Here is a 12852-nt window from a genome sequence, read left to right on the forward strand (position 1 = left end):
GAAAAGGGAACATTCCATGAATGGTCCCAATATATTAAATATATAGTTAATTAAAAATTAAATCAGTACTATTATAACGCATAAAAAGATAGGTATTTTGTTAAGAACTGAGATACTGTACTTTGTTAAGAAAGTACTGTTTCTATACCAACGGCTGTGCAAGGTGCTAATTTGAACAGAATAATTACAGGTGTTTACGCAATTGGCGGTACCCATTTTATGAGGTTGGGTTGACCCCGGAGGACTCCCGAACCCACAGAGTTGAATCACGGGTATAGTGAAACAGAAAATAATTATCTGCCGCAGCCAGATTCAAACCCGAGTCCTTGAAGTTAGTAGTGCCTTAACACTGAATTTCCCAATCCCACATATAACCAATTAGAGTAATTAAATAAAATAATAGATTTTATATATAGATAAAGTAACCAGCATATAGATAATACATTGTTCAATAAATATTCTTATGTACGAGTAATTATAATTTAATCGCCATAAACGACGACATTTGTCAACTATTTACTAAAATTGTTTATCGATCCAAAAAAATAAAAATAACAAAATCTAATAAGATACATAAAAAAAAACGGAGTAGACATAAAAACAGAGCAATACATTTTTCTCCCTGTTTTCACTCTCCGCTTTTCCTGAAAAGAAAATTAGCCGTATTGGCCGAAGGGAGACGATAAAACTCCTTCAAGACGGGAGCTAGGCGGTGACGCGGGGCGTGGAGGTGTTGCGGGCTTAGCCTAGCGCAGGCGCCCAGGGGCGGGGCGCCACGCCCACTGGGTCTCAGGGCCCCCGGGCCGAATAGCCCGCTGGTCTCCGTTCGCACAAAATGTCCGCCCCTTCTTGCGCATGTCCGCTCCAAATCCGCTCCCGATACCATTTTCATACGTTTCGATGGGCACATACCCATGCAAGAGCTCCTCCCGGCTAATTACGTACTTGCAATAAATCCCCATTGCGTTCAGTTAACTTTCTTCTCGGGACCGGTTTGTCGAAAAGGTACAGTAAAATATTTTTTGTTTGTCTCTTTATTTTGTCTCGAAACACCTTCCTATATGTCTGTTTGTGTTTGATGTTTAGTTGTCTTACAAGTGTAGAAGTATTTTGTTGAAATCCCCTGAATTTTCTAGCTTACTTTTTGGCCCACCTTTACTGGAAGAATAGCCTGTAAACTGAATGTCATTGGTTCCTCTTTAAGATTTCCCATAAAATGTTCGTAATCATATAACATTTTTCATTAATCTGCATATCCGGTTTGTTCTTAAACAATACACGAATTTGATAAAATATTTTTTGAAAATTAAATATGAATGATTTCTATTTATACTGTCCAAGATAATGAATAAACCTCGAGAATAAAGTGATAAAAAATTCAATATGTGAAATAAAAATTACCCTTTTAATTTTAAACCTTTCAAGAATATTTTTTTTTTATCATGCCTGGGACATAGAAACTAAATGAAATAATATCATACAAGAAGTATATAACCTTTATAATACTTAAAAGACATAACACAATGTAAATGAAATATAATGCATTCTAAGGGATCAGTGATTAGGACTGACTGGTCCTCGATTTGGGCGCCATCATATTATTTTAATAATTTTAAAAACTACAATTTAAACATTTTTAAAATAAACTAATTTATATTATCAGTTGTAAATAAGTTTCAGCATTTTATTTATTTAAAAATATAAAATTAACGTTTTGTGTGTTTGTTAAAAAAAAAATATATACAGAAATTATATCAACTTAAAACATGACGTCACAGTGGGAAAAAAGCGAAAGTGGATTATAATCGATTTTCTTTAAAACACTTGTGGGTCTGTCTTAGTGTGCAATGCTATTGCATGAATTGTCCTGCATTTTTTTAAATGCACATTTTCATGCGTCAGTAGTGTTGTTAGAATAGTTGGTATAGCTGTCCTAACTGTCACAAAATAAATTATGTTATGATTAGATTTACTTTTCCGAAACTTTTATTTGATTAATGTAATTAAGTATTATAAATAATATGATATTGAAATATTTACCCCAACATTTTGGTTAAATTAGAAATATATGAGCGGGATAAAGTATAGGGGTATAAGTAAGAATATTGTGATTAAAAACTTTAATGCTTTCTATCTGCAACTAACCGAATAAAGAATTTAATTTTAACTTAATTTGGCAGAGGAAGGTAGCAAGCAAGATTTTTTTTGCAAAATTGTCACTTAAACTCCTTGAATTCTCACACCTATATAAATAATTAAATCACTGATTATTAAATTTGTTTTAAAATAAATTACAAAACAATTAAACAATTACCAACCTGTCGGATAAAAATTCTTCTTCTGATGGAACGAGTTTGTTCTGATGGCTTTGTTTGATATTAATGATTGTTTAATTTAAATGATGATTAATTTTGTGGTCCTCCAAGAATATTGAAGTTTTCTATTATAGTATGGCTAGTTTTAGTGTACTGTTGAAAAGGGTAGAGTATATAGGATGTATTTGAGCTATGGTTTCTGGTAGGAATAGTGTTAGATAATTAGGTTTGATTTCTTGCGCGCGGAATTATATCATAGTTAAAAAAAAATAAATAAAATACGAATAATGTCGTAACTGTGTGCGAGAGGTGTAAAAGGTACGGACTTAGCCGTGCAGTAGAAGAGGGACTATTAATAGTGAGCGAGAGCGGTGCGTGCGGTGCGGGGAGAGGGGTAGGGAGGTAGGGAGAGAGAGAGGGAGGGAGCGAGGGAGGGGGGAGGGTGCGTGCCGTGCGTGCCCCAGTCGGTCATAGAAAGCGAAAGGCGGCGGACCAGCTCCGGTCAGCTCACTACACTTCGTCATAGTTTCTCTTATATCGGACTTTTTTGTTCTTGTCTTCTCGACGCACTCACAGTGCGAGAGCTGAGTGCACCGGTATGTGTTCATCTGCGTCCATCAAATAAAATTTATATTTAAATATAGATATATTATTAATAAAAAAAGAAAAACGATTCGAATTTAAAAATTGTTGACTAGTTGTTATAAAAAAATCCTGATGCAGTACAAATAATTTTCGAATATAATCTTTTCTCATCGTTATTAAAATCGCTTTTCTAACTTTAATGACCGGCACTTCAATCCAGAAAAAGTACAAATTTCACCCGACTCAGGACTTAGATGTGACGGATAAGATGGCGCCACGACGTAACAACTTGAACGAAGTCGTGGGTCTGGAGGTGGAGCCGGAGGCGGTGGCGAGGTGTTGCGTGCCTAGCGAGTGCCTCAGGGGCGGAGCCCTCATACCCCTCGACGACCTGAGGGACACTATCAGGGTCACCTGTAACAACGACTCCTGCCAAGCGAGGTACATGCACAGGGAATGCTTCGACACCTGGGAACAGAGCGTCCTCACCTATCTCAAGTCCTGCGGAAGAGCGAGGTCCTGGTCAGAGAGGCAGAGGCACCAGAACCTCTGGACCAAGAAGGGTTATGACTTGGCTTTCAAAGCGTGCGGTTGTCGCTGTGGCCGGGGGCACTTGAAGAAGGACTTGGACTGGAGTCCCCCGCCACCCGGGTTCGGTGCTAGGGAAGACGAAATCGCCAAGAAGAAGAAGAGGAGGAATAAGAACCGCGGGGCCCAGCAGCAGAACGGTGTGGCCCCGGTGATCAGCCCCATAGACCCAAGGATCAGGACGGGGAGTCTATCTTCGTCGACCGAGTCTTCTTCACCTCCTGCTTCAGCATCGTCCATCTCACCGGTCCACTCTGGAGTCACCCTGAAGAGGCTCAGCAAGACCAAGATAGAGTTCTTCTCAGACAGGTATTGTATTTAATAATATTGTATTGTAGCTTGCTAAGACTAGAGTTGAAGTCGCCGGCACACTGGCCCACAGAGAACCCTCCCTCTTCCACTGACCCAGCTCCTCTTCGCTACTTCACTTTCCATCACCTTCTTAGTCGCTTTTCACCAATCCATTGCTTTCATATCTTTACATATATTTACTTTCTATCTTCTTTAGTATATATTATTAATTTTCAATGTGCTGATTTACTGGTTTCTATGCTAAATAGTTTTTTTCTTATAACAGAAATATAAAAAGATAAGTGATCTAAACTATGATTTTCTGAAGAAGTACTTATTTATTTATAAAAAAAAAAATCAAGAAATAATTTTACCTAGCAAATTTTACCAAAATACATTAAAATTTTTTTGAGCCGTAATACTTGTACTTTGGTTATAAATAGTTATTAATCTTGCAAAATCATCTTTTAAAAATATTAATTGTTATATGTAGACTCATTTAGATATTTCTTTCTGATCTAATCACTCAGTTTCACGATTCAATGATTTTTTACTTCACTGATTTTTTTTCTTCTTCAAAAGATTGGAAACAAATATGTCGATTATTATAAATTAAAAATAAATGCTGCCGATCGAGAAATAATATTCCTTCCCCGATTTTTTTTTTTTAAGGTTTATTAGAAATATTTAATACTGCTTTCATATTTTTATATTTCATCTTCTTTAGTATTTATTGTTTATTTTCAATGTGCTCATCTACTAATTTCCAGGCTGAATAGTTTTTTCTTCAATAGAGATATTAAAGGAGAAGTTATCTTGACTACAGCTTTCTGTAAAGATACCTATTTATTCGAACAAAAATGTAGAAATAATTCTAGCTTTTTGTTCAGACATGTTCGGAAATACAGAAAAAATAAAATTATTATCTTTTAGTTTCAGGATTGTGATTATTCCCATAGGTAAAAATTATTATTTCTAATCAATTATTTTTCTAACCGAATATTTACAGTTATATGCTAATGTATTCATATGCTTTTGCTGAGGTTATCAACCAATTTCATTGCTCAACGCTAATTTGTTTTTTATTATTGCTCAAAATATTGAAAACAATTTAGTTATATTATTAATTATAAATTAAGAATAGATATTGGTAATTAAGGAACAATATTTTTTTCATTTAATAGAAAAATTAAAGAATGAATAATAAAAACTACGATTGAAGAAATTGTCGTATGAAAATCCAGATATACTTTTAGTTTTAAAATATATTTTAGCTTTAGAATAATAATTAGTCGTAAGTTAAACAATAACTTTTTTTAATCAAGTATTTATCCAGACAAATATTTACAATTATAAATAGTTTTATTCAATTACATGACTCGATCTTCATTTATCTCCAATATAATTTTTTTACTTAAAATATTGAAGAAATATTTGAATACATTTTTTATTACAAATTTTGAATAAATTTTATGGATTTATGAAGAAATATTAAATATTAGAGTGATCAATACAATGGTTTTCTTCGGAAATAATTCTTGTTTTAATACAAATTATAACTAAATAATATGTATTTTTTACGTGAAGAATAATCATAAACTAGTTTCATATCTCAATGCTTATTTACATATAATAAATATGAATTTTTCTCTTTTTGAAATATTGAATAAATGTTGAACAAAATCGTTTACAATAAAAAATGCCATTTCTATATCAACGTTTCATTATTTATCAACATTAAAAAAATTTAAAAAAAATATATGGCCTTTAGGTAAACTGGATAAGGTAAGTAGAAAAAACAGTCAAAATAATGGCTTTTATAATAAATATGTTTATGAAAATCTAAAAAACATTTTTGCTTAAAGATCAAACTGCTTATAAATCATACCTATTATACCATATTACATTTTTTTCTGTTTCTCAATATTGGGTAAAAATAGAATAACATTGCTTATTATGAATTTGGAATAAATATTACTGATACACTGACAACGCTTTTAATTCATTTCTCAAAAATATTTGTTATCTTTTAATAATGCTCAGTTTTTCTCAAAGAATATTTACTCATATGAAAGTCAAGAAGAAGTTAATCCTTTCATATCTAATTAAAATAAACAACGTTTAATTAGTATGCAAAATACGGTTGATGTTTCCGCCTTACTGGCAATTATACATTTATTATATAAATATTTTTTTTCTGCAGTGAACACATAATTTTATTGTTTGGATTGTTGCTAAATATTTAGGCTTGTGTATGTTGAAAACAAATATTTATAATGGATGTTGAATAAATTTAACTGTTTCAAAAAATAATTATTACAAGTTTGGTTTTGCCGTAGTAAGTATAAAACCATTTTATATTTTTATACTTGTTACCAAAAAGAAAATATTTCGTAAAATTGAACTCTTTTTTTATTCAGTTGTTGGTAACTATTTGTACATAAGATATATAATATTTCCGATATAAGTAAATTATAGGTGTAAAATTTTGCACACCTATTACAGAAAAATAATCAATATTAAATATCGGTAAAACATTATTCGGTAAAAAGATTACTAAATTTAAATAATAATAATAATAATAACTCTTGTAGAATATTGTTATTTCTTGAATATGAATCTAACACTCCCCGAGGCGGGGTAATAAATCACGAAGATTTTAGTATAGTGTATTAGATTGTAAAATTAGTTTCATACATGAAACTATGCATGTATTGGTATATTATATATTGTTTTTGCATGGTTATTACAATTTTTTATCAAGATATTTAGGAGTCATTAAGGCGATATAATTATGTTTCTTGTCACAATGAACATCATTTACTTCTCCATTGTTTCGCATTCGCTACTGCATATAAAAAATATAACAACTTTGATATAATAAACAATTTTATAAATATATTTTTCTGATGTAAGAATACTCAATTCACTCTTCATGTCTTCATTAAAATATTTTATAACTGTTTAGATTTATTAACAAAAAAAAACAGCAATCACTATTAGCCTCGTTCAAAGAAAAGTTAGGTTTTTATTTAAACTTTTATTCTACTAGATATGAATTTGAAAATTTATAGATTGAAGATGATTTTAAGATTATCACCAATTTTTAAAATAAGCTATATTTTATACATAATAAGGAAATATCGGAACAATTACGCATTATTAAAAAAAAAACAATTTATCTAAATTTTAAAGGTCTAATCGGGGAGTTTAATTAATTTAACTAAATTTTAATTTGGAAATAAGTGCAAGTTTTATCCATGTCCATCAACAAATCTCTGAAAATATTAAGGAATTGTGGATTAGATTATGTTAATATTTAAACATATTTTTTTAGATATTTATAATATTGTAATTGAAAGAAGTATAATCTTATGTTATCCTGTTTTTAAGTAGCTTGAGGTATACACTTCTAGATTTAGAGAATTAGGAGTGCCTAAGACAATTACTACATTAAAGAATCTTCTTCTACTCACATTTACATACATACATGTGTGTATGTATTTCACACTCATTACAGTAAATTTTTACCATTTTTTATTTTAAAATCAGATCTTTTCATATAAATTGTAATAAAACTTTACTAGAGAAGTCTATTAAAATGCATTTGATTCCTTTTAAAAAAATATAACAGGGTTCAAACTGCAAAAAATATAATAAAATAAAATAATGAATTAATATGATATGGATTTAGATATTTAATATTTCTAACTTTAAATTTTTTAAAATCTTAAAAAAAAATTAATTAAATTAATTTGAATCACTAATATTCACTAATATATATATTACAGCTATAAGTTATGAGCGCTAAAATTTTCATTTCAAGTAAAGAATTGAGATATAATAATATGAACTTAGATATTTAATAATTCCCAATTTAAATTTTTTTATAATCTTAAAAACATAGTCACTAATATTCTCATTAATTGCTGTAATAATTTATGAAGGAAAAAATTTTCATTGATCTCTTGTTTCTTATCAAACCTTCCATCCAAAGATAATTTATATATATACATTTTTTTTGTCAGCCTCACTTCGCCTTTCCGCGTAAGATATTTGGAATGCTTTGAATTTTTTCAGCTCTATTTGGTTACATATTTTTTTTCAGGAATTAATGAATTAAATTTATTTAATGTTCTCGATTTTTTTTATCTATGGCCTAATTTTGATCATTCACTGTGTTTTACACTAAATCATCTTGAAAGAAAGCGCTGAGTATTTATGCGCGAATAGTTCTTATTTTGTTGTATTGTTATTACTGTTTTTTTCTTCTGATTACCAATGACGTTTTACTGTTACACATTTTTTTATTTTAACTTTTATATTAATTTATAGTGATTTGATAAAAATTATTTGGAGGATTGTTATCTAAACTTTTCACGGTACTTAAAAATTATGTCCCCAAAATAATCATTAATGATAATAAATTTGTGATTTCCAGTAATTATAGTTATAGATATCAATTCTAGAGGCTTTAAATTATTATAAACTATTAACCTGATACCTTTTATATTTAATGTATTTTTAGTTAAAATAAAACTTAGATGTAACCTACTTTTAAAACTACTGTCTAATACAAAATTAAATTGACCATAAATAGCATTCTTATCTAATAAAAAAGGAACTAATAGAGGTTTAATTTTAGATATAAAGATCAAATTAATATAATTTCCTTTTCTTTTTATTTTACTAGGGTAAAAATCCAATGGCTGAGCGTGATTCTGACCAAATCACCTCCTTGTACTACCGTTAGTCTAGTAACAGTACTCCCTTACAAAGTCCCTTCATAGGTTGTAGCGGTAAAGATTAAATTTTTTTTTTTTTACTTAAAAAACTATCTACAAAAAAATTATATAATAAATAAAATACCTGTACGCTAGATAAAATAATGTGGACTATTTTCATAGGTAAAATAATAATATTAAATGAATTCGGCTTTTGAATATGCGTAAATAATAATTATGGAATTTAATTAGTTTTATTGATTTTTAACTTTAATAGGTTATATTTCTTTCATAGAATTTTTATCATTTATCTTATATATACTAGAATTTTTTCCTGATTTAATTTTTCATTAAGAAATGTATTTATATTCCCAAATTAAAAAATCTCTGAGACGAAATCTATTTTTATAAAATGATCATTTTAGAATTGAATATTACTAAATACTATATACGTTTTAACAATTATTGTACAACGATAGGATCATTTTATTTTGAGATGCTTAACATGATAAAGAATTATATTTATGGAAGTAGGATTATGGGCCAACGCGGTTCTGTGAATGTTGGCTTTATTGTGAAGGGATTGTAGGTCAAGCCCGTTGTATATAGGATCTTTAAGCTATTCCGAATAAAATGTGTTTTAAATAATTTACAATAATAATAAATGTTCGCTGAATAAAAAAAAATATAAAACAGTTAAGTAAAATAGAACTACCACTATATTCATATATTATATTATTTTATTGATAATTTAAAGACAGTACTGAAAAGATATATTTTCATCATTTATTATTATGCAGTGACAGATAATTATTTATTCTGTTACCGTAGCTCTGAGTCAACCCTGTGGGTTCGTGAGTCCTTCTCCTGCCTCTATAAAATTAATGAAAATCCGGAAAAAATCACCTCCATTTATAACCGTTCTTAAAAAAAAAAAAAAAAACTCTACTTCGTTACAAAGCAACGAATCCCTTATCCTCCATGGGTTGTAGCATTTAAATTTAAATTTATAATTATGTAAAGATGTTGTAAATTTCAAATCAATCATAAAGGGAATAGTTGTACATTATGTTGATATCATAAAAAAAAGAGGAATATTTTATATTAAATTAGTATATTGAACAAATTAATTTAATAATATATAAATTTAAGTTAATAATAATTGGAGGGGAACGTAGAATAAGGCTAAACCCTGTTGATAAGGAATAAACAACCTTATATTTATCTTTTATCTTCCCTTTAGGAGTTTCCATTGATATTAAATATTGTCATTATATTATTTTTTGTAGATATTCATCTTTAAGTCTCTCTGTAATTGAAAGCAATAAAGTTATTTAAAAAAAAAATTAAACTGTTCTATAGAAGCTGGAAATTGAAGACTATACAATTTTTACTAATATTATTCAATATTAATATTAATATAATATGGAAGGAGACTTATTTTTGTATATTCGTTAAACTTTATGAGTTATAAAAATTATCGTATAATGTTAGGTATAGTTATTACTTTTTATTTTTTAATAACTATGCTTAGAAAATGGCAAACTACGAAAAGTCATTATGTTATAAAAGTTATATAATAAATAATTATTTTATTATTAAAACTATTGTTAAGATATTAATATTGAGAATTTGAATAATATTCTTAAATAATTAATATCAAGATAATAATTTTATTCTCTTGTTTTCTCATATATTTAATTATAAAACTAACTTCCTAATAAATTTAAATAGAGAAAATAATATTTAAAATTCAATACGTTAATAATACTTTAAAAATCGTATTTTTTAAAAAAATTAAATTACTTTTACTCTGCATGGGCATTAATAATACGAGTGATTTCTTCATAGAATTTATAATGAAAACAAATATTTTAATCAATATATATTCAAAGGCAGATTCCATTCAATATAGATTTTTTTTTTAAGTATTGCATTCAAGGACTGTATGATAGTTAAGAGATAATTATAAACGCATTTCATATTTATATGGTCACTCTGTTTATGACTTTGTTTATCCAGTCTATTCTATGAATAACTAAGATCTCTTACGTTACTTTAACTATTAATATATTTCTTCTTCGTCCTTTTGCATAGCCATTTCATAACAATGAATTTCACTGTCCTTATTGAGATACTCCATACTATTGCGTTTTATTTTAATTCATAGTTTATTATTGTTTGAATATTTATATTTGCATTCTGAGATGAATTTATTTATATTCTTGGTTGGAATAAAACCCTGCTTTTGTTAAGCAATGAAGAAGAATCATTCTTTATGTTGAGTTTATTCTTGACCATGAATTAATATGAGGAGAAGATGGTAAGTGGATGAAGATCACTAAGTTTTGTAACTCATATTTTGCTTACGTTTCGGTCTGAATTTCAAACGTTCTTCAGGGCTAAGTAAAAACCGCATAACAACTTGTTATATAATAATAGTTGTTAAATACCAATTATAATTTTTCATACTGTTTATATTTTTATTCTTTCATGATTGTAATATTTATAGACTTACCTCTAAAGAAGGTCAATAAAAACTATATTCTTCCTAAAAATTATTCATCATCACATAATCGAATTCAATTAAGGTTTAAATTGTTTAAAGAAAAAAAAAATCGTTCAACTTTCACTGAAAATTTAAGGATATGTTTTAAATGTAAAAAAGTTCAATTTAACGATTTCGATATAAAAAATAACTGTAACTATAAATAAGTTTAATATGTCAGTAAATAAAAAAACAATTATGAGTATTTAGGAACTTTTATAAGTTTCAACCCTAATTTTATTGATTTACCAGCTTGCAGTTAAAAAAAACAAACTATAATTATAGATAGATTGATTATTTATTATATCATTATATAAAAAACAATAAAAAAGTATTTCTGAGTTGTTAAATTCAATTTTATTACATTTAAAAATAATTATTCTGCTGATTATAAACAATTGAGATTTAAAATTTATTATAACGATTCAGAATTTTTTTTTGTTAATAACTTAACAAATAATTAATTTATCTATAGTTGCAGTTATCTAGTATTTGGTACTTATTTATAATACAGTATCTACTTTCAAACCAAATATTAGTATATAATATATTAATAGACTAAAATATTTTAAATTATTTAAAAATCGTTGTGAATTTTGCTCTAAACTAAATTAGTTTTCTATTCATGAGAGCGTTACATAAACATGTCTCCGAGGCAAACATCATTCGCAGAGCTATAAATAACATGCTAACAATAGACATAGCCAACTCTGATAACACCATCTTTGAGCGATGCATTATTTAGTTACTGTTTTTTTATGATTTTGTTTAAGTAAGTTATGTATAAAGACAAGTTATTAATTAATCGCTGTGTACGCTGTGTAGGTTTTAAGATTAAACAGTCGTCTTCGCTTGAAAGTAAAAACGTACAATAGTTCTGCTTATAATAATATATGTGCCTAAGGTGAGTGGAAAAGTGGTAATATATATATAGTGTCCTGAAATGATACGTGTAAAAATAAATGCATAATTCAGTGTTGAAAAAGATAATCTTTGAAATACAAGGGTTTTTGCAATCTGCAATCTGCAAGCCAAGAAACAATTGAGTAAATGAATTTTTAAAAAATATCTAACACAACTTTAAGAGCCCACAACTTTTCAGCAGACATATGAAATTTAGTTTCCGTAAGTCAGTGATAAAATTTAATTCATAAATTAACTCTTATAGTGGCTATTTTCCGAGACTAGACGATATTATTTTTTTTTTTTTTAGTGTTTAAGTCACAGTTTACTCCACGGTAAAATTCATAATTCGATAATACCATACGCAAGGTAAAATAAAAAATAGCATAAAAAACTAATGAAAAAAAATTAAAAAGATATAATTTTGCCTCATGTAATTTCAGTAGTCCAACTTTTCCTTAGAAAAAAAATTTACTGTTTATTATTTTTGTTTTTATTGGAGAAATCCTTTAGTACCCATTTAGTTTAGATTTGGTATTGAAGCTACTGGTTAGTGCATGATGTTACTCAACATAACGACACTCTAGTTTTTAATTTTTTTTTTCAGGATTTCTAAAATAATTCCAAAATGCCTTTTTATAATTTTAATTTAATTACATTATTAATATATATATGAGGAGAAGGTTGGGGAATAAAAGAATAACACAAATAATTTTTAAAAAAATATTTATTAGTGCCAGTGTCTCAGCTAGAGTTTCCAGCCTTCATCAAGGCCAAGAACAAAAGAACAAGATAACAATCGATGAGTAAAAGGGTATATAGACTGATTAAAGTAAATAATTGTATAGAATGAAAATAGATAAAAATAAAGTAATGAAAGAAGTGGGAAATATATAGG

The 12852-nt window shown here is 27.9% G+C and overlaps 1 protein-coding gene across 1 annotated transcript in view; it reads left to right on the forward strand.

The window, feature by feature from the left end:
• Positions 1-2788: 2788 nt before the first annotated feature.
• heca (headcase) overlaps positions 2789-12852 on the forward strand; it is a 374320-nt gene continuing 364256 nt past the window's right edge. Inside the window, exon 1 of the mRNA XM_067047341.1 lies at positions 2789-3797. Coding sequence (XP_066903442.1) covers positions 3100-3797 — 698 coding nt within the window. The 5' untranslated portion in view covers positions 2789-3099. The remainder of the gene's footprint in view (positions 3798-12852) is intronic.

The sequence above is a fragment of the Halyomorpha halys genome, unplaced genomic scaffold (assembly GCF_000696795.3).
Source record: "Halyomorpha halys isolate HHAL.00 unplaced genomic scaffold, Hhal_1.1 Scaffold39.1, whole genome shotgun sequence".
Classification (NCBI taxonomy): Eukaryota; Metazoa; Arthropoda; class Insecta; order Hemiptera; family Pentatomidae; genus Halyomorpha; species Halyomorpha halys.